General features: G+C 44.8%; 3 protein-coding genes across 28 annotated transcripts in view; 1 reads left to right on the top strand and 2 right to left on the bottom strand.

Annotated features, from left to right (window-relative positions):
• Positions 1-6,951, bottom strand: part of Ecd (ecdysoneless cell cycle regulator) — a 31,489-nt gene extending 24,538 nt beyond the window's left edge. For 2 of the 11 annotated variants that reach the window (XM_063274657.1, XM_063274655.1), the window contains exons 1-4: positions 6,653-6,947; positions 5,584-5,805; positions 2,400-2,517; positions 1,280-1,327 (exon numbers count right to left, since the gene is read on the bottom strand). In XM_063274657.1, coding sequence (XP_063130727.1) covers positions 1,280-1,327; positions 2,400-2,517; positions 5,584-5,788 — 371 coding nt within the window. In that variant the 5' untranslated portion in view covers positions 5,789-5,805; positions 6,653-6,947. Of the gene's footprint in view, positions 1-1,279; positions 1,328-2,399; positions 2,518-5,583; positions 5,806-6,652 lie in introns of those variants that run through there. The other 9 variants (XM_063274658.1, XM_063274656.1, XM_063274652.1 and 6 more) reach the window with 8 other exon arrangements.
• An 87-nt stretch (positions 6,952-7,038) lies between these two features.
• Fam149b1 (family with sequence similarity 149, member B1) overlaps positions 7,039-23,449 on the top strand; it is a 37,947-nt gene continuing 21,536 nt past the window's right edge. For 9 of the 15 annotated variants that reach the window (XM_039093081.2, XM_017599604.3, XM_039093083.2 and 6 more), the window contains exons 1-6: positions 7,039-7,257; positions 10,028-10,132; positions 11,479-11,608; positions 14,503-14,645; positions 16,552-16,668; positions 18,319-18,477. In XM_039093081.2, the coding sequence (XP_038949009.1) occupies positions 7,211-7,257; positions 10,028-10,132; positions 11,479-11,608; positions 14,503-14,645; positions 16,552-16,668; positions 18,319-18,477 (701 nt within the window). In that variant the 5' untranslated portion in view covers positions 7,039-7,210. The other 6 variants (NM_001401019.1, XM_063274065.1, NM_001013878.2 and 3 more) reach the window with 6 other exon arrangements.
• Dnajc9 (DnaJ heat shock protein family (Hsp40) member C9) overlaps positions 20,353-23,449 on the bottom strand; it is a 32,167-nt gene continuing 29,070 nt past the window's right edge. For both annotated transcript variants that reach the window (XR_010057842.1, XR_010057843.1), the window contains exon 6: positions 20,353-20,543. The gene's annotated coding sequence lies outside the window, so the exon portion shown is untranslated. The remainder of the gene's footprint in view (positions 20,544-23,449) is intronic.

Here is a 23,449-nt window from a genome sequence, read left to right as displayed (position 1 = left end):
AGAAAGAAGAGGAAGAAGGAAGGAGGAGGAGGAAAAGAAGAAAAGGAGAAGAGAAGAAAAATCATTAGTCAACAAGAGAAAATATTGCAGAAGTCTGTGAAACGCATATTACTGAAATTACTGTCTCCCTGCCAGGTGTGCAGATGACCTGGACTGGCTGACCATGAGACTCCAGGTAAGAGTGTTGTACACGTGGGGTTGGGGATTTAGCTCAGTGGTAGAGCGCTTGCCTAGCAAGCACAAGGCCCTGGGTTCAGTCCCCAGCTCCGAAAAAAAGAAAAAAAAAAAAGTGTTGTACACGAAGATTCTTGAGTTATGTTTTAATCTTTATAATGCGATGACTCAGAACAGAGCATATTTACAGAAAGATTAAAAGTGAAGATGTGGATGTGATGAAAGTGGAGCCAGAAGAGAAAAATGAGAACCGTGGCTTCCAGGGAGGCCGAGAAGAGGCGAAGCGTCAGTCACACTGAGATGAACTGAGTCTTGAACAAGTCACAAGAGAAACATGGAGCCATTAGTGGACGAGCTGTGGGGCCGATGTAAATAATCCGTAGGTGTATGTGATGGGGGCTGGGATAGCTATGTGTCCTCAAAAATGTGTCTGTATTACTAACATTTAGGAGACTCGGGGTGTGTGTGTGTGTGTGTGTGTGTGTGTGTGTTCCTGGCTGGCCTGGAACTTGGTATGTAGACCAGACTAGCCTCGAACTCCCAGAGATCCAACTACCTTTGGCCATTAAGTGTTAAGTATACACCACCATGTTAGAACTTTTTTTTTTTTTTTTTTTTTGGTTCTTTTTTTTTCGGAGCTGGGGACCAAACCCAGGGCCTTGCGCTTCCTAGGTAAGCGCTCTACCACTGAGCTAAATCCCCAGCCCCATGTTAGAACTTTTTTTCATAGATATTAAAAGGTCATGGGAATTGTGGACTGGGGACCGGTAGGGATGGGAACAGGAGGGATCAGGTCAGGGTGGTAGTGGAGGGATAGACTCCTGGAATAGAGGGGCATTTCCGGGGTGAGGTAGAACAGAGTACACTAGAATCTGCCGGAGATTTACCAGGGTGACCCAGTGAAGACTCCTTGGAGATACAGAACCATCTTCTGTAAGCAGACAAGGCTTGCAGTGAAGGGACTGGGACATCAACCCAGCCACAGGACTTTCAATGTACAGTCTGTTCTACAAGATGGGCCGGGGTAAAGAGGTCCAGAACCGCAGAAGCAGTCAACCAGTGCCTGGTCCAACCTGAGACCCACTCCATGAGATGTAGCCCATACCTGAACTGCCTGGAGGGCCAGGAACCAGAGGCTGGAGAGCCCAGAGATCTAGGATAGAACCAAATACAACTAGCCAAAAAAAAGGCACTGAAATGTCTCCTAATGCTAATGCTATTCTGCTATACGCACAGACCTTAACCCAGCCCCATCATCAGAGAGGCTGCAACCAACAGTAATGGGAGCCAATACATAGACTCACAGCCAAACATTAGGTGACGCTTGGAGGAGGAAGGATTGCAGAAACCAGAGGGGTTGAGGAACCTCAAGAAAACCCACAGAATTAACTAACCAGGACTCTGAGGGGCTCACAGAGACTGCACCAACAATTAGGGAGCCTGTATGGTCTGACTTGCATGTATGTGATGGTTCTATAGCTTAGAGGGAAAGGGACCAGAAGAAAGGAGAGGGGGAAATCTCTGACTGGATGTAATATGTGAGAAAAATAAAATAAAATAAAATAAAATTTGGCTATTCAGAAAAGGAGTAGTTGTTCAAGATGAACTGGGTGTGGTGGCCCACGCCTTTAATCCCAGCATTCAGGCAGCAGAGGCAAGTGGATCTCTGAGTTTGAGGCCAACCTGGTCAATGGAGTGAGTGAGTTCTGGGACAGCCAGGATACATAGAAATGCCTGTCTTGAGAAAACAAACACACATACAAACGCAGAGTTCACAGTAGTGACTTAGGAAGCCGCCAGCGCAGTGCCACCTTTCATGGTGCTTCACAGTCTATTCACCACAAGTATCTGCTCTCTTACAATCATGGTTTCTCAGGGTCTTCATAGTATAAGCCAGGTGTCCTGAGACCCCCCCAATCCTCCTCCCTTCCCCTCCAGAGCACTGAAGCTATACACGTCCACGATGCCAAGCACTAACTGGAACTCAAAAAGTGCAAAACCTGAAATAAGAAGGTTTTGCTTGAAGTTTTTGGGGGAAATGAATTCTCCATTATCTTTCTGGAGAAAACAAAGTCACAAGAGAATAGAAGACGGCCACCTTTTCAATCTGCCCCAAATTGAACGATTACTGCCCAAGCTCAGACAAAAATTCCGGAATGAACACAAATATAATCACTAATGCTTTAAATGGGATTCCCTCTAGAATAATTAAATAGTGACAATACCTCGCCACCAGCTCTGGGAACGTCTTTGTAATCTGCTTTATGATGTAAACAATAAACCACTCATCCTCAATATTGTCTCCAAACTTTGTCATGCCATACATGTGGGCGGGAACACCTCCTGTGAACAAGAGAGAAGCGGTCATAAGCCAGGCAATGTGTCCCTGCGAGTAAAACAAACAGACGCATTCATTTACTAGCCGAGGACTAAGTTCCAAGAATTACTCTGGGAGTTGGGCTTGCAATTCTGAGCAAGACATGGGAAGTGCATTTCTGAGGAGTTTGGGTCTAAAACAAGAAACAGATCACTAAACGTCGGATTGGACTTTCCAGAAGGAAGAGCATGGTCAGAGGTGCGAAGTTACCGTAGATAAGCGAGTATCATGGGATACAAGGATTCTGTCCTGGAGGTGCAGAACATCTCAAACAAGGACACTGTCCCTAAGTATACAAAAGTCAACACATTCTTAAACAACCAAGACTCCAAAAGGGAATCACAGGAGAAGTGAAAAGCTATCTCGGAACAAATGAAAGTATTACATATGAAAGTTCATAAACTTCAGCAAAAATCGTGAAAGTAGCAGTGTACAGCTATGCAAGATCTCAAACCAGCACTCCAACCTCAGGAAGGAAGGACAACCTCATACAAAGCACAAATCTAGCAGGAGGAACAAGACAGTTACAGCAGAGGTCAATAGAATCAAATAAGAAGAGACAACCAGGGGTTGGGGATTTAGCTCAGTGGTAGAGAGCTTGCCTAGCAAACACAAGGCCCTGGGTTCGATTCCCAGCTCCGAGAAAAAAAAAAAAAAAAAAGAAGAGACAACCAGAGTCAGATATGAAAGAAGAAACAGTATACTTTCTACAGAGTATAAAAGATTATAAGGGAATCTGTGTCTTATCATTTACAGACATTAATAAATCCATGATTAAGGCCTTGATGCAATCATGAAGTAGTAAAAAGTATTATCAGACCTACAGCTACAGAGGATGCTGGGTCAGTAATCAAAGCCTCTAACAGCTGAGCACAGCGGCACACACTTGTGATCCTAGCCCTGGGGAGGCTGAGGGAGGAGGGGCATGAGTTTGAGTGACAGTAGAGCCAAGTGATCTGTCTGAAACCATAAGCTAAAATAAGTCCCTTTCAGTTGATTTTTCTCAGGTATTTTTTATCACGGCACTGAAAAACTGACTAAGCAAATTCAACAACACATTGAAAGGAATTATACTACCACAATGGAGTGAGATTTATTCCCATGCTACAGAGGACCTGGGTGCAATTCCCAGCACCCACATGGTGGCTCACAACCATTGGTGACTCTAGTTCCAAGGAATCCGACACCCTCCTCTGTCTCTGAGGGCACTGTGTGAACGTGGTGCACAGACATATGTGCAAACACCCAGGCACATAAAATAAAAAATTTAATAAATCACTTGATGTAATGCACCACATGAAGGTCAAACAAATGCACCACAGGGTCTACCACAGCAACCACGGCAAAAACCAAACCAAACAAAAAACAAAAAAAAACAAAAAAAAAAACAGAAGGTGTGAGATGAACAGCCGCTCAGTTCTGCTGCTCTCACTCCAAACCCCCCTTATCTCTCCAGTTAGAGCTCAGAGTAGAGTATGACTGTCATTGACATACCTATCAGAGTTCAACTGAAACCTCCCCCCACCCCCACTCCCACCCTCTCACCCCCTCAGCTACAGGAAAACAGAGCTGGGGAGTGGCACACAAAGGTACTGTGCTCTACAAAGATACCTGCCAACGGTGAGGAGCTCAAGAGACTGAACTAGAGAGGGAAGGTAGGAAGCTGCAGTTCTCCAGAGGCAAGAATAAAGAGCATCCTCCCTGAGACCAAACGTGTGAGAAAAGGGAGATGCTGGGAGCGCTCACACCATGCTTTCCTGCTCTGTTCCTCACGGCACATAGCAAATCGGGGACTGTAATTTGAAATACTAATTAGCTTGGGTAACAGTCAGCAATGCCATTACACGGTGAGAAAATGCAGGATACGCATGTTTTTGTTTTTGTTTTTCTTTTTTTTTTTTTTTTTTTTGGAGCTGGGGACCGAACCCAGGGCCTTGCGCTTGCTAGGCAAGCGCTCTACCATTGAGCTAAATCCCCAACCCCCCCCTTTTTTTAAAGATTTATTTATTGTATTTATTATATAGAAGTACACTGTAACTGTCTTCAGACACCAGAAGAGGGCATCAGATCTCATTACAGATGGTTATGAGCCATCATGTGGTTGCTGGGATTTGAACTCAGGACCTCTGGAAGAGCAGTCAATGCTCTTAACCACTGAGCTTCTCTCCAGGCCCAGGCATGGTTTTTTAAAAGATAGTGGGTTGCTTTTGTTTTAAAACTTGCTCTCTGTGACCCAGGCTGGCCTCAAACTGGTGATTCTCCTGCCTTAGCCCCAGAGAGCTAAAATCACAGGTGTGTGCCACCATATCTGTCTAGCGGGCTCGTTTCATATGTGGCACATTAATTTGTTCATCTCCCTGTCAGTAAACATTGCCTGTATTCCAGAAAACAATTAGGGCTGGGTAAATAGCTCAGTGGCAGACCAGTTGCTTAGCAACACACAAGGCTCCAAGTTCAATGCCCAGTGCTGGAGAAAGTTCAGTAAAAGTAAGAGCAAAGGAGAAAGTGTGCAGCTGCTAGCCAAATATAACACGTTAGCACTAAAGCACGAACAGGAATGGCAGGATGAAAAGATACCAGGCTCCTGATACCAAACAGGCCCTATATAAGACACGCAGCACTCACTCATTTTCATAAAGTTAGGAGAAATGACAGAACAGACCACTGTATTGCTAGAATTGGCCAAAAAGCACTGGTGACAGCAGTAAAGGACAGAGTAATGCTTCTGGGTGGCGAATGACAGTAACAAAGCCCATTTAGTTGTCTTTATTAGCCAAAGTCACTCTTTGATTCTCAGCACAACGACGACATGAAACTAAGCAACCTACCAAAGACATCATCAAGCAAGCACTGCGCAGTGAAGAAGAGCTGTGACTAAGACTCAGGGTAAGCCTGGACCTGTGCAGCACTGCACTCACACCAAGGCAGAGTAAGAAGCTCAGAACAGTGGACACGGTCCCCTCATGCTCGGCCATAAGAGTGTTGTAGGAGCAAGTCTGTCTGAGGCAGCACCGAATGGAAGGGCTATTTACCTTTTGCAGGCTTGTATTTGAGGTTGAAAGGCTGATTCTGCCAGATGTAAGGGACCAGTATGGGTGCGAACTGGGTCATGATTTGTTCAATGTACTTCTGAAGACTCTCCCTGTGCCCGTCTGTGTCTCTGGCCTCATCTGGTATCAGGAACAGATGGTATTCCACGGCATCCTCTACCATTGCAAGCCTCCCTTTGCCCTCCATTCTTCTCTGGAAACGGCCTTCGAAATTCCAGTGACATAAGCCACATCAAAGGATAAATAAAAACACTTTCAAAAATTCTTCTAGGTGATACGCACCTATCATCATCATGGTTCCGGCCTTTACCAGGCACCACTTGACTGATTATCCTCTGAGTGACATTCATACTTAAAACTATGTTCCTTAAATAGCTTGGTGCAATGGTCTATGGTCTCAGCTGAGAAACTGAGGCAAAAGGATCACCTGGGTCCAGGAGTCTGAAGGTGGCCTAGGCAACATACACTGTTTCTCACAGACAAATGCTTGCCCTTAACTCAGTAGAAGTGCAATACAGTTTGAAAACATTATATTCCTATCTGTTATTTTTCTCTCAAAACCTTCAACTGTGCTTCAATTCGCTGCATACTTTGGGCACTCTACTTTCATGAGCTTTATAATTAATCATGAAATGAAAGTGTTAAGTCTCCCATCTCTAAAATACCTCCTTAGTTTAAAATTGTGTTATTAGGTGCGTTACAAGGCAGTGTCCCTTGCTCTACAGGGCTTCTACAGAAGATTTAAAACTGCAAACATTTGTGTGTTAGAGTTTCATCCCCAAATAATTCGCCATGGTTCCGGATGCCCACCTAATGCAGCAATTTAATTCTTAGGCTTACTTGGCTTTGCAATGAACCAATAAGGAACCTGCATCTTCTATGTAACTACCTACTCACGCACCACTGTAAATTAGAATCGTGCTGCCTTTCAACCCGGAGGATCAAGGAAAAGTTCTACCCCCCACCCCACCCCCTAAATCCAAGAAGGACTCTTTATGTAGAATCTACAGAGTCAGAATTGGACTCGAGATCATGCGGGTAAGTGACATACCTGAGAGCACGGAAAGAAGCGACCCAGGAGCACTGCCCTGGCGCGGTCTAGTGATCTTTCACCAAACTAGACTCTCTTCTTCCACCTGACAAAAGTAAAGCGATTCGTTTACTAGCTCTCTCGTGTGCCTCTGCTCTGGCACCTTTCCTTGGCCGCCTCTTCCACTAGGACTCTTGGGGAGAGGCTACCACCAACTGCCCAATCCCCGACCAGGCAGTGTTCTCACGTTCGCTTGGGCCCACGCCTGAAAGCCTGGAAGCCTGGAAGCCATGAATCTCCGGAACCTTGGGAGTAGTCATTAAGGCGCATCGGATCCAATTTCTGAACGAGCCTATATTCCTTCGTCACTTCCGCTCACGAAAGGAAGGAGGCAGTTCGGAAGACTATAGAGTGGGAACTCTGGGAGGTGGCGGTCCGGAATCTAAGCGACGGGGCGAGACGGGGCGAGACGGGGCCGGTAGGTGGCAGGAGGGGGCCGGGCCGGAGCCGGCGGGAGGGCCAGGCCCCGAGGCCCCCGCCCTGGCTTGCCCGCCCCGGCCGCAGAGGAGAAAAACGAGAATGATCTCCAGATACACTCGGAAGGCCGTGCCACAGAGCGTGGAGCTGTGAGTGAATTGCTCTGTTCGCCCAACCTGGGCCGCAGGAGTTGAAGGGACCCTGTTTAACCCGTCCTCTCCTTTCCCGTCCTAGGCATAGGGACGAAAAATATCCTGAATTTTTCTCTCCTAAACCTGGTGGAAGTCGTGCCTTTTGTCCTTGGGTCACCAGCTGAGAGTATGTTATCCATGCTATCCTAGGACTGCCTTTTGGGCGGTTACTACCTGAATTGAGGGAGTGGATCTTCAGAAGCATTTATTGTCCCCCACAGTGCTTTTGACACCACTGAAGATAATAGCTGAATGCTACAATAAAGGTGGATGTGTCTAGTTCAAAACAACATGCAAAGCTGTATGCTTGAATGCAATAGCAAAATCAGGTTGAGACTAATTTTGCATATCCTACAAATAAAGATCACAGATCTAAAGATTGTATCTAGAAGGTGGTGCAGCTCAAAAGTACAAACCAAGTGTCAGTTCTATTCTAAAGCCTGTTGTCAAGCTATTACACACATTGCCGACACACCCCCTGCAAACAGTGATCAGTTTTGTTTGTCGGTAAAAAGCAAGCACTTGTAGTTTAAAGACCTGCTTTGTACCCTTGTAAAGTGTTGTAACTTGGTGCCTTATGTTTGCTGGTACATTGCAATTTCAAAAGAACATTCAGTTTCTTGATCCTTTCAACAGTTCTGAAAGATGGCTATAACTAGCTTCTATTTCTCAGATAAAATTAGAATTCCACATCTGAAGCCAATAGAGCCTGAACTTTCAAAAATCCAAGTCCCATTGTTCCTCCTTATTGGACTAAGTAACTCCTGCAGCCATACACTATCATCCATGCCAATAACATGCATTTAAAGTCACACCTGAGACTTAGATGGATACTTTTCTTGCCACGTAGCTTTTAAGGAAAATTACTAGATCTAGACCTTCCTGTCTATGCATACAAATAAGATGTACAAGCATGTCTAAAATGATGGCATAGGGCTGGTGCACAGTAGGTCCTCAATACGTGATGACCCCACTCTGCTCTTACACCTTTACTTGGTAAAAGCCATACAAAGGACAGAACCGCTCCTTGCCTTTCATGCTATCTGTTAAGGAATAGCAAATCAGATAATAAGCTCTTTAGGGAATGAAACTAAGAAACAGTCATTTCCCCAAAGTGAGAAGGGTTTAACTTAAAATCTGCTCTTAATTTTAAAGATTTCATTTAGTGCATATGTTCACATGTGCATGCACATGTACCATAGCACACTTTTAGAGGTTAGAAGACAGCTTACAAGAGTCACCTCTTCCACTATGTGAGTCTTCGGGTCATGAGGTTTGGGGGTCATGAGGTTTCTATTTCCTGGGCCATCTCATCAGCCCCAGATTTGCTTTTATAATTATTTCTAACCAGAGAGGCTAAAAATACATTTTTTTATGAAGAAACTCTGGATAGGCATTTTCTGAGCTGGAATTACTGAGCCTATGTAGTTATACAATTTGTTCTTGATGCTATTTTTTAAAGTTCCTAAAAATAACCTTTCTAAAAGGGAATCATAGTGGAGTAAACCATAAGGATTAAATGCATACATATGAGAGTGAATTTAAATGAATTTTTAATGTTAGATGTTACCGTGTCGGTTCATTTTAAAGCAGTAGCATTTTCAAACAGTTACTAGTTATAGATGTTAAGAGTTTAGCAGAATTGACTTTATGTATAGTCTCTCATCCCCTCTTTTGGTGCTGAGAATTGAACTCAGTGCCCCAGATGTGCTAATACTGCTAAGCTGTATTCCCAGCCTTGACTTTCATTTAAAATTTTATTTAAACATATAAGCAAGGTGTGATGTCTGTGTGTGTGTGTGTGTGACCACCTAAAATGTAAAACATTCATAACTTTTTAATCATCTATCTGTTGGGAACTTCTCCCCCGGAATCTGTTTTCTGCTGGGCTTGTCTGCTGGAATAAACCATGCATTAGTTATTACATCTTCCAGACATAACTATCTAGAGTAGGCATCACCTCCCCCACAAAATTCTCTAGTTAGGTATATTCAGGAGACATTGTAGGTTAAGCAGTCTTACAAGTTTCTTTAGAGGGAGTGCCCCAGGTCTTTAATATGCAAACATACATCATGAATCCCTAGTACATGCGTTTCCCTTAAAGCACAGGATTAAATAATATGACAATATGATTAGTAAATTATAGTCAACATTAAACCTAAGTAGTCCGGTTCCCAGGCTTCTCAGTGGAGATGGACATTTTGAGATTTTAGTGAATTGTTCTATATTTGTAAAGCTAGGAATGTACACTTGAGTTTTTCTCTCTCTAGTGGTAGACATGGTTTAAAGTGTATGGTGGGACTGAAAAGGTGGCTCAAAGTTAAGAGCACTGACTGTTCTTGCAGAGGACCCGAGTTTAGTTCCAGCAGCCACATCGGGCTCACAGCTGCCTGTAACTCAAGGTTCAGACTTGATACCCTTTGTGCATGTGATACATTCAAGTTCACACAGGCATAGACACCTACACAAATTTTTTTAATTGTTTTTAAGTATTTTCACCAGGGGCTGGCAAGATGGTCAGCATGTAAAAGTACTTGCCACCAAGGCTGACAACCAAGTTCAGTTCCAGGACTCACAAAGTGGAAGGAGAGAACCAACTCTCACAGGCTGGTCCCAGTCTTCACATGCACATACGCGGAGAATAATAGGAATTGTCAGTACTGTAAGCCAGTGACTTCCTTCAGGAAGTGTAAATATCAAGAGAAGACTGTCTTGCTGTCTTTCACAGGAAAGGACTGACAAAGCACGCTCTGACCCACCATCCCCTTCCAGAGCAGCTGGGTGACGTTCCCTCTACCAACGACAGCCACGAGAAGGACACAAGTTCTCAGAGGTACTAGCACAAAGCATAGCCGCTCGCTCATTGTGCTCGCTTATGGTTCTGTTCATTGGGACCAAGCCCGTGCTAGTGAGACAAAACAAGAAATGTTATCTCTATGAGAGCCTGAGCAGGAAGCTTGCTGGAGCTTGGATTGCAAAGCCTTTCTGCCTGTCTGTCTGTCTGTCTGCCCCCTCTCTCCCCCACACCCATGAGTTGGGGAGGAGGGGAGCACAAGTGAGCACTTGTACAGACACCTGCAGGTGCCCACAGAGCCTAGAGCTGTGTGTGTGTGTGTGTGTGTGTGTGTGTGTGTGTGTGTGTGTGTGTGAGAGAGAGAGAGAGAGAGAGAGAGAGAGAGAGAGAGAGAGAGAGAGAAGCGCGAGCTGCCGCCCCTGGGAGCTGCCGCCCCTGGGAGCTGCCCAGCATGGGTGCTGAGAACTGAACTTGCGTCCTCTTGTAAAGCAGTGCATGTTCTAACTTTAGAGACAGCTCTCCAGCCCACCAGAGGTGACATTGTGTAGTTGTTAATGGATCAGATCTGCGATTTTAATTCTACTCCTGACTTTTATTATTTGAGGACCATTGGGCCAGTGAGTTAATGGATAATGAAATAGAACAACATCAGTCAGAAGGTGGTTCTTGGAAGCTAAGCCAGGAAAAGCAACAAATCTTTAGTTGGTTTGACCAAGAATAAAAAAACCACTACTAACAATAATCAGGGGGTTGGGGATTTGGCTCAATGGTAGAGCGCTTGCCTAGCAAGCACAAGGTCCTGGGTTCGGTCCCCAGCTCCAAAAAAAAAAAAAAAAAAAGAAACCAATAATCAGACTTCACACAGCACATGTCATATAGTGAGCCCTGAGTAATAACTGTGGATACTAAGAAAGGGAGTTAGGAGACTAGCTTCAGCAAGGTCTGAGGAACAATGTGCTGTCAGGAGAAACTGTAAAGCCAAAACCTAGTGTCAAACCTGGAAATAAAACTGTGATTCCTAGAATTCTAAGAGAGTCAATTAGACCTGCACTGGCAGGCTACAGTGTCAAGGGTTAGATGAGATGGTGTCTGTAAATGTCCTTGAGGAGCTGCAGGCACTGAACAAGTCCAGACATTGTTAGATTTCTGAAGCATCTCTAGTGGGAAAGAGTGAGTGTCCCGTACAGGTGAGTACGAAGTCCACACAAGGTGACAGACACTCTTCACCACAGCTGCCATCCGTTCTATACAGACAAGGCCTTACAGGGCACTTGAATTCCAAGTTTATTTTTGGCCTCTACTCATATAGTGTATGCTTACTTACCACCTGATAAGTTGCTGAGGAATCAAGAATTTTCTCCCCTTCTCTCAAATTATCCATTTAGTGAATCTGACATCACCCAAGAATCACCGATTACATCAACTGACACTGGGAATTCGCACTCTGCTTTTCCAAGCTACGCAGGCACAGGGGTCTCGACAGAAGGCAGCTCCGACTTCTCTTGGGGATATGGTGTGAGTTGTCTGCTAATCATTCTGCTGCAGTCCTAGGAACTGAGGAATCGTCATTGCTTCACTCTTCTGCACAGTGTGTGTGTGTGGTGGGGGGTGGTGTGTGTGTGTGTGTGTGTGTGTGTGTGTGTGTGTGTGTGTGTGTGTGTGTGTGCGTGCGTGTGTGTGCGCGCGCGCGTGTGTGTATGCTTGCCATGTAAACAACTATGGAGGTCAGAGGTCAACAGTAGGTGTTTTCCTTGATCACTTTTAACCTTACTTACTTGTTTGTTTATTGTTTTTGAGACAAGGTCTTTTTGTGTAACTCACTTATATAGACCAGGCTACCCTCAAACTCACAGAGATCCACATGCCTCTGCCTCTCCAGTGCTGCAATTAAAGGATGCACCTCCATGCCCAGGCATTTTATTCTGCATCGATGTTTTGAGACAAAGTTCTACTAGTTAGCACTAGCTGTCTTGGAGCTTATGTCTACCAGACTGGCCCCACACTCATAGAGACCTACCTGTCTCTTACTCCTGAGTGCTGAGATTAAAAGCATGTGCCACTGTGCATGGTTTTTATACTTTTTCAATTTAATTTGTAAAAACTGTGCATGCATGCATATTATGTATGTGTGGGTGCTGGTACCTTGGTCCATTTGTGGAGGGCATAGGACAACTTCGTAAAGTTATTTAATCCCATCTTTACGTGGGTGTAAGGCTTGCAGGCTAGCATCTTAATCCACTGAGCCATCTGTCCATAGTTAGCTGTTCTTTTCATAGAGTCACCTGATTGTTTAAATCTTTTGTTACTACCATTAGTCACTTTCCAGTAGTTTTTCATGAGTGTATAGGTTCCTCAGTTATTTGCATGTATATACTATTTTTTAGTCTCCTTTTGTCACTCACCATTGTTAATGTGGGTGTTTATTACTGCTCCACAGCCGTCAACTAGATAGTATATATAATAGTGTTGGTGTTAACATGTTGTAGTGAGAGCATTTCCAGATTTAACTTTGGATTTTCAGATTGTATTAGTTTCTTCAGAGAATATTTTGAACATATCTGTCTGTTGCTGTAGTTACCTTAGGATTTAGGGTGAGGAGACTGACAAGGATGTAAGGTACAGGGAGTGACCTGTAGCACAGTGCTGAAACAGCATGTAACAAGGGTATTTACTTGAGACTAGAGTGTATAACAGGCTGAGACTTAGGACTGAAGAGGTGATCGTGTAAAGAAAGAGAAAAGGACTTTCAGATTTCAGACAGATAAATGTCAGAGGGGGCTGGCAAAATAGCTCAGTGGTTAAATATCACTGGGACCAGTTATGATCCCAGCATCCATATAACAAGCCGGGTGCCTCCCCAATGGCTGTAAGCTGGGTCTCCCAACCCCAATGGCTGTAAGCCGGGTGCCTCCCCAGTGGCTGTAAGCTGGGTCTCCCACCCCCCGTGCCTATAACCTCAAGATAGCGGTGCTTACTTCCAGCTAGGCTGAGACTCAAGCCCCAGACTGGAGAAGAGACCCATCTCAGGAACAGGCACAGCATGATGGAGAGAAAACCTGATGCCCTGGGCTCTTCTGGCCTCACACAGACACACATAAGAGGACAAGAAACTTGTATTTCATAGATAAACGTTGTTAGAACTGAAAAGGTGCATGGGTAGAGGAGATCTAAGGTGGTGAATCTGGGGAAGACGCACAAATGGTGTGGAGCAGTGGAACAGGACTGCACCTGTGGGCATCAAACTCCTCCTGGTGAATGAATCCCACGCCTGACCAGGAGGCTTCAGTGAGCCACCCAAACAGTCCCATGACCTCTGTGTTGTGATCCGTCTTTTTAGGCTCTAAATGTCATGTACATGTTTCCGATCTCTTCCACTCCTTGGCATGAACGCCCCCTGCCTTAACTTCCCTTTATAAACACAGTGCCTCAAATGAGCTCTAAGATAGCAAAATATGATTGCTGCTATTTGTATTTGCAGTGGTGGAGATTGAGTGTGTGTGTGTGTGTGTGTGTGTGTGTGTGTGTGTGTGTGTGTGTGTGTGTGTTGTCTGTGCATGTGTCTATCTGTGCCTGTGCGTGTATGTCTGTGTCTGTGTGTATGTATGTGTGTGTGCCTGTGTGTATGTCGCCTGTGTGTGTGTCTGTGTGTATATATATGTGCATGTGTCTGTATCTGTGCCTGTGCTTGTGTGTGTGTCTTGTGTCTGTGTCTGTGTCTGTGTGTGCCTGTATATGTGTCTGTCTATGTGTGTATCTATATCTGTGTGTGTGCCTCTGTGTTGGAGACACAATGCTATGGTATGAATATAGAGTTCAGAAGATAACTTATGGAAAGCTGGAAAGATGGCTAAGTGGTTAAGTGCACTGGCTCCTCTTCAGAGGACCCAGGTTCAATAACAGCTGTCTGTAACTCCAATTCCAGGGGATCTGCCACTCTTGCATGCAAGCAAAACACCACATAAAGATAAATAAATCTTTTTTTTAATTTTATAAAGAAGATGACAACTTGTGAGCCTGAGTTGGCTTAAAAATAGAAAGTTCATGTTATGATATCCACTGGCGCTCATTCTGTAATACACTGTAAGATTTTTTTAAAAATTAAAAATTATAATTTGCCAACAAAAAGCACACACCAAAATTAATCAGACACAAAGTCTATACCTCTCGCATCTCAGTGACTCGTAAGTACATGAAAATATCTGGTAGTGAAAGCGTAAAGTGAAGTGTAAAGAATAGCTAGCCGTGTAGACACTCCCGCCGTGTAGACACTCCCAGTACATCTCTTCTACCAGTAGCTCATCTGAACGTCTGTGGGATTGTGTTTGATCATGTAGAGTTCCCAGTAGATCTATTATATTAATAGCTCGTCTCATCTAACCATCTGTGGGATTGCCTTTGTTTGTTTCTAGGAACTTGACCAGAATGCCACTGAGAAAGTGAAGGCCATGTTCACGGCCATTGATGAGCTCCTGTATGAACAGAAGCCGAGCGTGCACACACAGAGCCTGCAGAAAGAGTGCCAGCAGTGGGCGTCCAGCTTCCCTCACCTCAGGTGCCAACTTGCGGATCCGGGAACCTTTCTGGGCTGTAGATTATTTCTCAGATAGGGTCTCACTATGAAAGGTTGGCTGTGTAGGAGCTCACTCTGTAGACCAGACTGGCCGTGACTCACAGAACAGAGACCCTCCTCTCTGTCTCCAGAGTGCTGGGTTTAAAGGCTCACCTGGCCCAGGCATGGTTTTTGTTTCTTTGTTTTGCTTTTTGGTTTGTTTGTTTGTTTGTTTGTTTGTTTGTTTGTTTTTAACATATATGATTTTGATTAAATTATCTAAAGCCATGTTATACAAAGCCTCAGCTGAAAGAAAAGTCAAGTCAGTACAAGTTTATCCTAACAGCATGTCATTCTAATTGAACTTTTTTTTTTTTTTTTTGGAGACAGGGCCTCACTGTGTAGACCAGGCTGGCTTCCAACTCATTTATCTGCCTGCCTCTGCCCCCCTTGGCCACCACATCTAGCTATGAGTAAAACATTTTTTGGGTTTTTTTTAAGGTTTATTTATTCAATGTACATGAGTACACTGTAGCTGTCTTCAGACGTACCAGAAGAGGGCATCGGATCCCATTACAGATGGTTGTGAGCCACCATGTGGTTGCTGGGAATTGAACTCAGGACCTTTGGAAAAGCAGTCAGTGCTCTTAACCTCTGAGCCATCTCTCCAGTCCTAAACTGTTTTATAAATGTGTCTGTGTACATATGAGAAAAGGTCTCAGGTATCCCAGGTTGGCCCTAAACTTTTTTAAAAAAAGTATTTTTTCTTAGGCTGGGTATGGTGTCACATGCCTTTAGTCCTAGCATTCCAGAGGCAGGTAGATCTCTATGAGTTCAGGGCCAGCCTGATCTACATAGTGGGATCCAGGACAGCCAGAGCTACATAGTGTAACCCTGTCTCAAAAACAAAAATAACAAAGCAAAACAAAAAAGCCCTCCTGAAATGTTCTGTTTGCCTAAATGTATGTACACATACTGCACATTCACCGGGTGCCCATGGGGACCAGAAGAGGGTCTGACTGTCTGAAACTGCAGTTACAGACAGTGTGAACTGCCGTGTACAGACAGTGTGAACTGCCATGTAGGCGTTGGAAACTGAACCTGGTCCTCTGCAACAGCAGAAAGTGCTCTTAACCTCCGAGCTCTCTCTCGAGCTCCAAGCATGGAACTCCGCATCTGAGCTGATGATCTTGAACTCTGACTCCTCCTCCAGCCTCCGCCTCCTGGGATTGCAGACATGGGCCATCATGTCACAAGCCAAGTAAAATATATCAGTAGCTGGCTTTGAGTGTCAGGACATTCCAGAGAACCTTTCTTTTGAAAGGTGTATGGGGAGTGGGGGAATGTGGTGTGGGATGTAGTAGGGATTGAACCCAGAGCCTTGTCAGGCTAGGAGGTATCCTACTGCTGCACTGCCCTGCACCCCTAGGAGGTGTCCTACCGCTGCACTGCACTGCACTGCACCCCTAGGAGGTGTCCTACCGCTGCACTGCACTGCACCCCTAGGAGGTGTCCTACCGCTGCACTGCACTGCACCCCTAGGAGGTGTCCTACCACTGCACTGCACTGCCCTGCACCCCTAGGAGATGTCCTACCGCTGCACTGCACTGCACCCCTAGGTGGTGTCCTACCACTGCACTGCACTGCACTGCACTGCCCTGCACCCCTAGGAGGTGTCCTACCACTGCACTGTACTGCCCTGCACCCCTAGCGTTTCTTGGGTTTGAAGTTTCTGCACAATGGCTTTATTTTTTCCATAAATATCCTGTCAAAGGGAAGAGTCCTTCATAAGCAGTGTCTGACTAACTTTGTAGACGTTCTAGGAGAGCCATCAGACTTGATGCTAAAGTGCTTAGCTTTTACATGCAGGCCAAGGGAAGGCCTTCACTGTGTCTGTTTTTGTTTGAAGGATTCTGGGTAGGCAGATAATCACTTCGAGTGAAGGCTATGGATTGTACCCTAGATCCCCTTCTGCTGTGTCAGCTTCACATGAAGCAATCTTGCCTCAAGAAAGAGAGTCTACCATGTAAGTATTTCATGATGCAAGCACATCAGTCAGGCCTCTAGCTTGATGCAAGCACATCAGTCAGTCCTCTAGCTTGATGCAAGCACATCAGTCAGTCCTCTAGCTTGATGCAAGCACATCTGTCAGTCCTCTAGCTTGCTGCGATGGCTCCTTGGGAGGGTGGAGACACAGGGGCAGAGCCTGCGTTCTGAGATGTGTGGCCTAGGTCTGCTTTTTGACCATGTTCTGTTCTAGGAAGTATCAGAGAAGTGTGTCCTGGGTGTTTTAAGTTAACATAACAGGTTGCCATAAAATAAGGTTTATCAATGGCTGAGAGTCTCTACAAAAATCCTATCAATTTGCCACATTGCATTAAAAAAGCTTCTAATAGATTCCCATTGCCTTTAAGATAAATATATAAAAATTAATAAGCTGGCCCTACCTGCTGCTTTCTTGTCTGTCACTTTCTTGTCTCTCATTCAGCAATCCTCCTGATGTTAACTGCCTCTCATATCTTAAATGCATTCAAATGGGGTTGGTCCACTTTCATTTGGAAAGTGTTCTTGGACTGGGAAGGAGCCACACATAAGCAATTTAGTCATTTTGTGTATGTCTGACTGACACCTACCACAGTGCCTTAGATACCACTGACATCCTTCAACTTCTTCTAAGTGAGAACATAACATGTTTACATGATAACAGAATGCACAAAAAAGCAGACTAATGTATAAATGAGATTATGGTTTCAAATAAGGTTGTCTTCAGCATAAATAGTAGTATGTGGGTCAAAATGGTAGTCCAGGAAGTTAAATCATAAACCAGGAAGGAAAAGGAAGGAAGGAAGAAAGAAAAAGAAAGAAAGGAAGGAAGAGAGAAAGAAAGAAAAAGAAACCTGAAAAGTTGAGTTTGCAGGGATAAACTATGCATTCTTCTGCTTCAGGTTAATTTAACAGTTGTGTCTAAATAGGGTTTCACTATGTAGCCCTGGCTGGCCTGGAACTCACTGTGTAGACCAAGATAGCCTCAAACTCAGAGATCCACCTGCATATTCTACTCTACCCAGCTATATTTATTGTAAATACAAATTTCAACAGATGCTGTTGAGTACAGTGCTGTGGGAGAACTAGATTCCACCTCCTAGGTAAGGAAGTCAGCCCTTGCCATGGTGTACAGAGAACAGCAACCCTACAGTGAAACACAGGGGAAGCTTCCATGACACTTGGCTTTACAGTGATTTCTAGGACATAATATCATAGGCAAAATCAAAACTAGTCAGATTCCTGAGTGCAAATAAGAAAGAGAGAATAGGATAACATGTTTGCAAAGCCGGAAGGTGCAAGGAATTTCTACAACTCAAAACTAAAACAACCTAACTGAAAATGGACAGAGGATACAAATAGACAGCTCTCTAAATGTACGTGAGTGGCCATCAGTTGTGTGAAAAGATCCCATGTTACCATCAGAAAAGGAGTCCAAGTCAGAGCCAGGCAGTATCACCTAGCATGGTCAGGTACCGAGGGTAATGCCCCTAGCACTGGGAAACAGTTAGAATAGCTAGGGTATTGCCAGGGCAAGAGGGTTTGCCCAAGGTTCTGTTACCACGCTATGCTGCCAGCTGTGTGAGAGCTGTTCTAGTACGTCATTAATAGTACCTTTTCTTCCCTCTCCAAGATTTGGTATAAGGGGAAAGAAGTTACACTTTTCATCGTCTTACAAAGCATCTCCCAGCACCAAAGCCTCTGGCTCGTCTGCTGATGGAGAGGAGGCGGACTGTATAATCTTCTCTGAAGGAATAATCGAGGAGTACCTAGCTTTTGACCACACAGATATGTGAGTACCTCCTTTCAAGAGTCTCACTCTGGTGTATCTATTAGCGTCTACTTTTTTAGAGACTGATTACTAATGTCGCCTGAAGTAGATTTGTAACCATTTGGAATCTGTTTCCAGTTAGCTCCCACATGCACAGCTCATGTCCTGTTGCTCCCACACACCAGGGTCCTCCATACCTTCTTCTCCACTTACGGTTTGCCTTTTCTATAATCAGATGTTTAAATGACTAATTTTATCTACATAATCTGATTTTATCCTTTTATAAATTATCACCAGTGATAACATCAAAAAGTTGAAGAGGTGTGAACTTTGTTTAAAATAAACTTTCTTACTTTGTTATTCTTGTTTTGAGACATGATTTCAATCAGTAGTCTTGACTGGACTCAAACTCATACAAATTCACCTGCCTCTGCCTTCCATGTGCTAGGATTAAAGGTGTGCATCACTATGGCCATCTAATTCTTACTTTAAAAGGATACATAATTTATCAGTTAATCATGCTTAAACTAGCTACTTTATTCTGACAGTAGTCATAGATGAGATGCTACCCGGAAATGGGACAGGTGAGCTCAAAGTGAATAAGGGATCTGTCTGAGGTTCAGTCAAGCCAGAACCTCATTCATCTGCTAAACTCGGTGCTCTCATGACACCCCGTGCTCCCTTTCTGAAATGTAAACTATCTGTCTGAGTCATTAAAAGTTGTCGATAACTGGGATGTGGCTCAGTTGGTAAATTGTCTTCCCGACAGATACAAAGCTCTGGGTCCAATCCCTAGCACCACATAAACGGGGAGCAGTGGCTCGGCCTGTAACCCAGTGTCCAGGAGGTAGTAGTAAGAGAAGCAGAGGCTCCCGTCCTCAGCTGCAGAGAAGGTTAAAGGCAAGCCTGGGCTATGTGGCTCCCGTCCTCAGCTGCAGAGAAGGTTAAAGGCAAGCCTGGGCTATGTGGCTGCCGTCCTCAGCTGCAGAGAAGGTTAAAGGCAAGCCTGGGCTATGTGGCTGCCGTCCTCAGCTGCAGAGAAGGTTAAAGGCAAGCCTGGGCTATGTGGCTGCCGTCCTCAGCTGCAGAGAAGGTTAAAGGCAAGCCTGGGCTATGTGGCTGCCGTCCTCAGCTGCAGAGAAGGTTAAAGGCAAGCCTGGGCTATGTGGCTCCCGTCCTCAGCTGCAGAGAAGGTTAAAGGCAAGCCTGGGCTATGTGGCTGCCGTCCTCAGCTGCAGAGAAGGTTAAAGGCAAGCCTGGGCTATGTGGCTGCCGTCCTCAGCTGCAGAGAAGGTTAAAGGCAAGCCTGGGCTATGTGGCTGCCGTCCTCAGCTGCAGAGAAGGTTAAAGGCAAGCCTGGGCTATGTGGCTGCCGTCCTCAGCTGCAGAGAAGGTTAAAGGCAAGCCTGGGCTGTTACACTCTGTCTCATTTAAAAAGGCTCAGTGGGTAAATGCTTGTCATACAAGCCTGACAAACTGACTCAGATCCCTAAGACCCACGTAAGCTAAATGCAGTAGCACAGACGTCTGTCATTCCAGAATATTTTCGTGCAGGGAATTGGGAGGCAGAGACAGGAGAATCTCCAAAGGCTGATGGAGCAATTAGCCTGGTGCACCTACTAGTGAGCAAGAGAGCTTCCATCTCAAACACGATGGAAGGCGAAGACCTAAGGTCGTCCTCTAACCTCCACATGTGCACCATAGCATACACACATCCATACTCAACACGCACTCACAGATCACGCACAAAACTAGTTAATGGGGAATGACTCCTTGTATAAAAAACTAGGGGTTGGGGATTTAGCTCAGCGGTAGAGTGTTTGCCTCGCAAGCGCAAGGCCCTGGGTTCGGTCCCCAGCTCCGAAAAAAAGAAAAGGAAAAAAAAAAACAAACAAATATTTCCAGGACCAGTATTCTAACAGCATATCTGGAAGTGCCGGCACTGTGTAGGCCGGGGGGTTGCATCTGGCGATTGTGTCATATGATTGTAGACCTCTCTTCCTCCTGCGGTGTCTTCTACAGACATCTTCACTCCTGTGCTCGCTCACTCATGGACTCAGAGTCCTACAGCCAGCAGACAGCTCCGTCTGTAAGGGAATTTGCAATGAGTGCTTTTGATCTTCTAGAGACCCCTCCTTCCATCTTTCTCATCTACTTGTGTCTTTTGTTTTTTGGTTGTTTTTTTCAAGTCAGAGGTCTGTCCCTTCCGTCCTTCCTCTTAAGTTATAAAGAATGAAGTAGACTGACTAACGTAAACTGTGATACAGATGACTGGTATGTGCTCCTAGGGCACCTTCCTTTTTCTGACGAGAGTAAACCCAAGTGATAATATGGTAATCAGGAAATATGGGCAAGACTTTGAAAGGCAGCCTTGTTAGGGATGCTACCAAAATATATTCTTGTAAAGTGACACTGTGGCCTTTAGAATGTTACTGACTAAAATTGACCCTCTAGAGCAGGCCTAGAATCACAGTTATTCAGGAAATTGAGTCAAGGAGAGAGAGTCACAAGTTCAAAGCCAGCCTGGGTTATAAAGTGAGGTTGGACCAGTTTATCCAACTTGGGAAGACACTGTCTCAAAATAAAAAGTTAAAACAGGCCGGAGTATGTAACTCAAGGATAAAGAGCCGGAGTATGTAACTCAGTGTAGAGAGCCGGAGTATGTAACTCAGGGGTGAGAGCTGGAGTATGTAACTCAGGGGTAGAGAGCCGGAGTATATAACTCAGTGTAGAGAGCTGGAGTATGTAACTCAGGGGTAGAGAGCTGGAGTATGTAACTCAGTGTAGAGAGCTGGAGTATGTAACTCAGGGGTAGAGAGCCGGAGTATGTAACTCAGGGGTAGAGAGCCGGAGTATGTAACTCAGGGGTAGAGAGCTGGAGTATGTAACTCAGGGGTGAGAGCTGGAGTATGTAACTCAGGGGTAGAGAGCTGGAGTATGTAACTCAGGGGTGAGAGCTGGAGTATGTAACTCAGGGGTAGAGAGCTGGAGTATGTAACTCAGTGTAGAGAGCTGGAGTATGTAACTCAGGGGTAGAGAGCCGGAGTATGTAACTCAGGGGTAGAGAGCCGGAGTATGTAACTCAGGGGTAGAGAGCTGGAGTATGTAACTCAGGGGTGAGAGCTGGAGTATGTAACTCAGGGGTAGAGAGCTGGAGTATGTAACTCAGGGGTAGAGAGCCGGAGTATATAACTCAGTGTAGAGAGCTGGAGTATGTAACTCAGGGGTAGAGAGCTGGAGTATGTAACTCAGTGTAGAGAGCTGGAGTATGTAACTCAGGGGTAGAGAGCCGGAGTATGTAACTCAGGGGTAGAGAGCCGGAGTATGTAACTCAGGGGTAGAGAGCTGGAGTATGTAACTCAGGGGTGAGAGCTGGAGTATGTAACTCAGGGGTAGAGAGCTGGAGTATGTAACTCAGGGGTGAGAGCTGGAGTATGTAACTCAGGGGTAGAGAGCTGGAGTATGTAACTCAGGGGTGAGAGCTGGAGTATGTAACTCAGGGGTAGAGAGCTTGTCCTGCAGAAGGCCCTGGCTGAGACCCTAGGACCACAGGGAAAATGTTCCTAACTGAAGATACTGGTGTTCACATGTAAGTGAGAGTCCTGCAGGAAATGAGTTTGTGTGATAGCTTTAGCAGTAGCTTCATACACGTAGACACTCCAGGAAAAAGGCACATTCCTAACTTATCTTTCTACAAAATTTAAATTTCACATATAAAACTTCAAATCATGTAGGTTCATGAACATGGAAGCCTTGTTTGTTTGTGACAAGGGCCCACTACAGAGCCCTCCCTGGTCTGAAACTTGATACATAGACAATGCTGGCCTTGAACACCAAAGATTCACCTGTTTCTGCCTTCCAAGTGCTGGAATTAAAATTATGTGCCACTATTTTAGGGCTCAAAGGCATTTTTAAAACCTAATACAAAATCTCTAAGTCATATAAGAAGTTCTTAAATGATACTAGGCAGTATTTCTGCATAGAAAAAAGAAATACAAGGTCAAACAAGGGACAAACGAGGCAAAAATATCAGCACCACGTTCGTAGAGTTAATTTGCTTAAAATGCACATCAGTAAGAAAAGGACTAAGGATTACACAGGGAAAGGACATGAAGAGAAAGTTGATATGAGCAGAACAAACATTTTAAATTTATGAAATTCAACCACATTTACATTAGATATAAATGTCAGACGATGGTGGGATTCCGTGAGAGCCATCAGGTCAAGGAAATCAGGTAAATCTTTATCCTTAAATGGCATCTTCTTTCACTATTGGAATAAAGAATCTCTTGAGAAGATGGTGGACCTGGTCTTTCAACTTGCAAAGCAGGTGCCCTTTACCTCACTAGTTGTATTTCTAGGGCTCTGTTCTACAGATGCAGTCGCTCATGAAGTGAACACTGCATAACAGTTAGAGTACTGACCTTAGTGGGAAAAGGCCTGGCTAGTTGGACACACATGGTGCATCGCTGGGATGCTCCAACCGTGCTCTAAGAGACAGGCTCATCTGTATTAGAGGGAGCAGTTGCAGGTGCCCTGGTGAATAAGATGATGTGCAGTGTAACACATGGTGTGGTTGGTTCTTTGGAACAGTATAGAACATCTGCTTCTGCTAAGGGACGAGGATCAGACATGTAGGAGACAGCCTTTTCATTATGAGTCCTTCTTTGCAGTTTGATTTGTTTCACCAAATGATGTTATATGCCTGTAGTTCCAACATTTGTTATTTAGGGGCAAGTCTGTTCACCACAGATTTAAGAGCAGCCAGGGCTACATAGGGAATTCTAGCCAATCAAGGCTACATAGTGAGATCCTACCCTTGAAATTACATTTAACAGTTAAAGCAAGTAAACACAGCTCAGCACAGTCATTCTGACCTTCTTAGGCCACTTACTAATGCCTAGCTAGTTCTTCCTTAGGTCACTGCCCTGCGTGAACCTCTGTCCTGCCTTTTTCCTTCTGGAGATCTCTGCTGCCTGAGGGCAGTCTTCAC

The sequence above is a fragment of the Rattus norvegicus genome, chromosome 15 (genome assembly GCF_036323735.1).
Source record: "Rattus norvegicus strain BN/NHsdMcwi chromosome 15, GRCr8, whole genome shotgun sequence".
In the NCBI taxonomy this organism is placed as follows: domain Eukaryota; kingdom Metazoa; phylum Chordata; class Mammalia; order Rodentia; family Muridae; genus Rattus; species Rattus norvegicus.
Note: the sequence above shows the minus strand (reverse complement) of the source record. Positions and strands in the feature narration are given on the sequence as shown.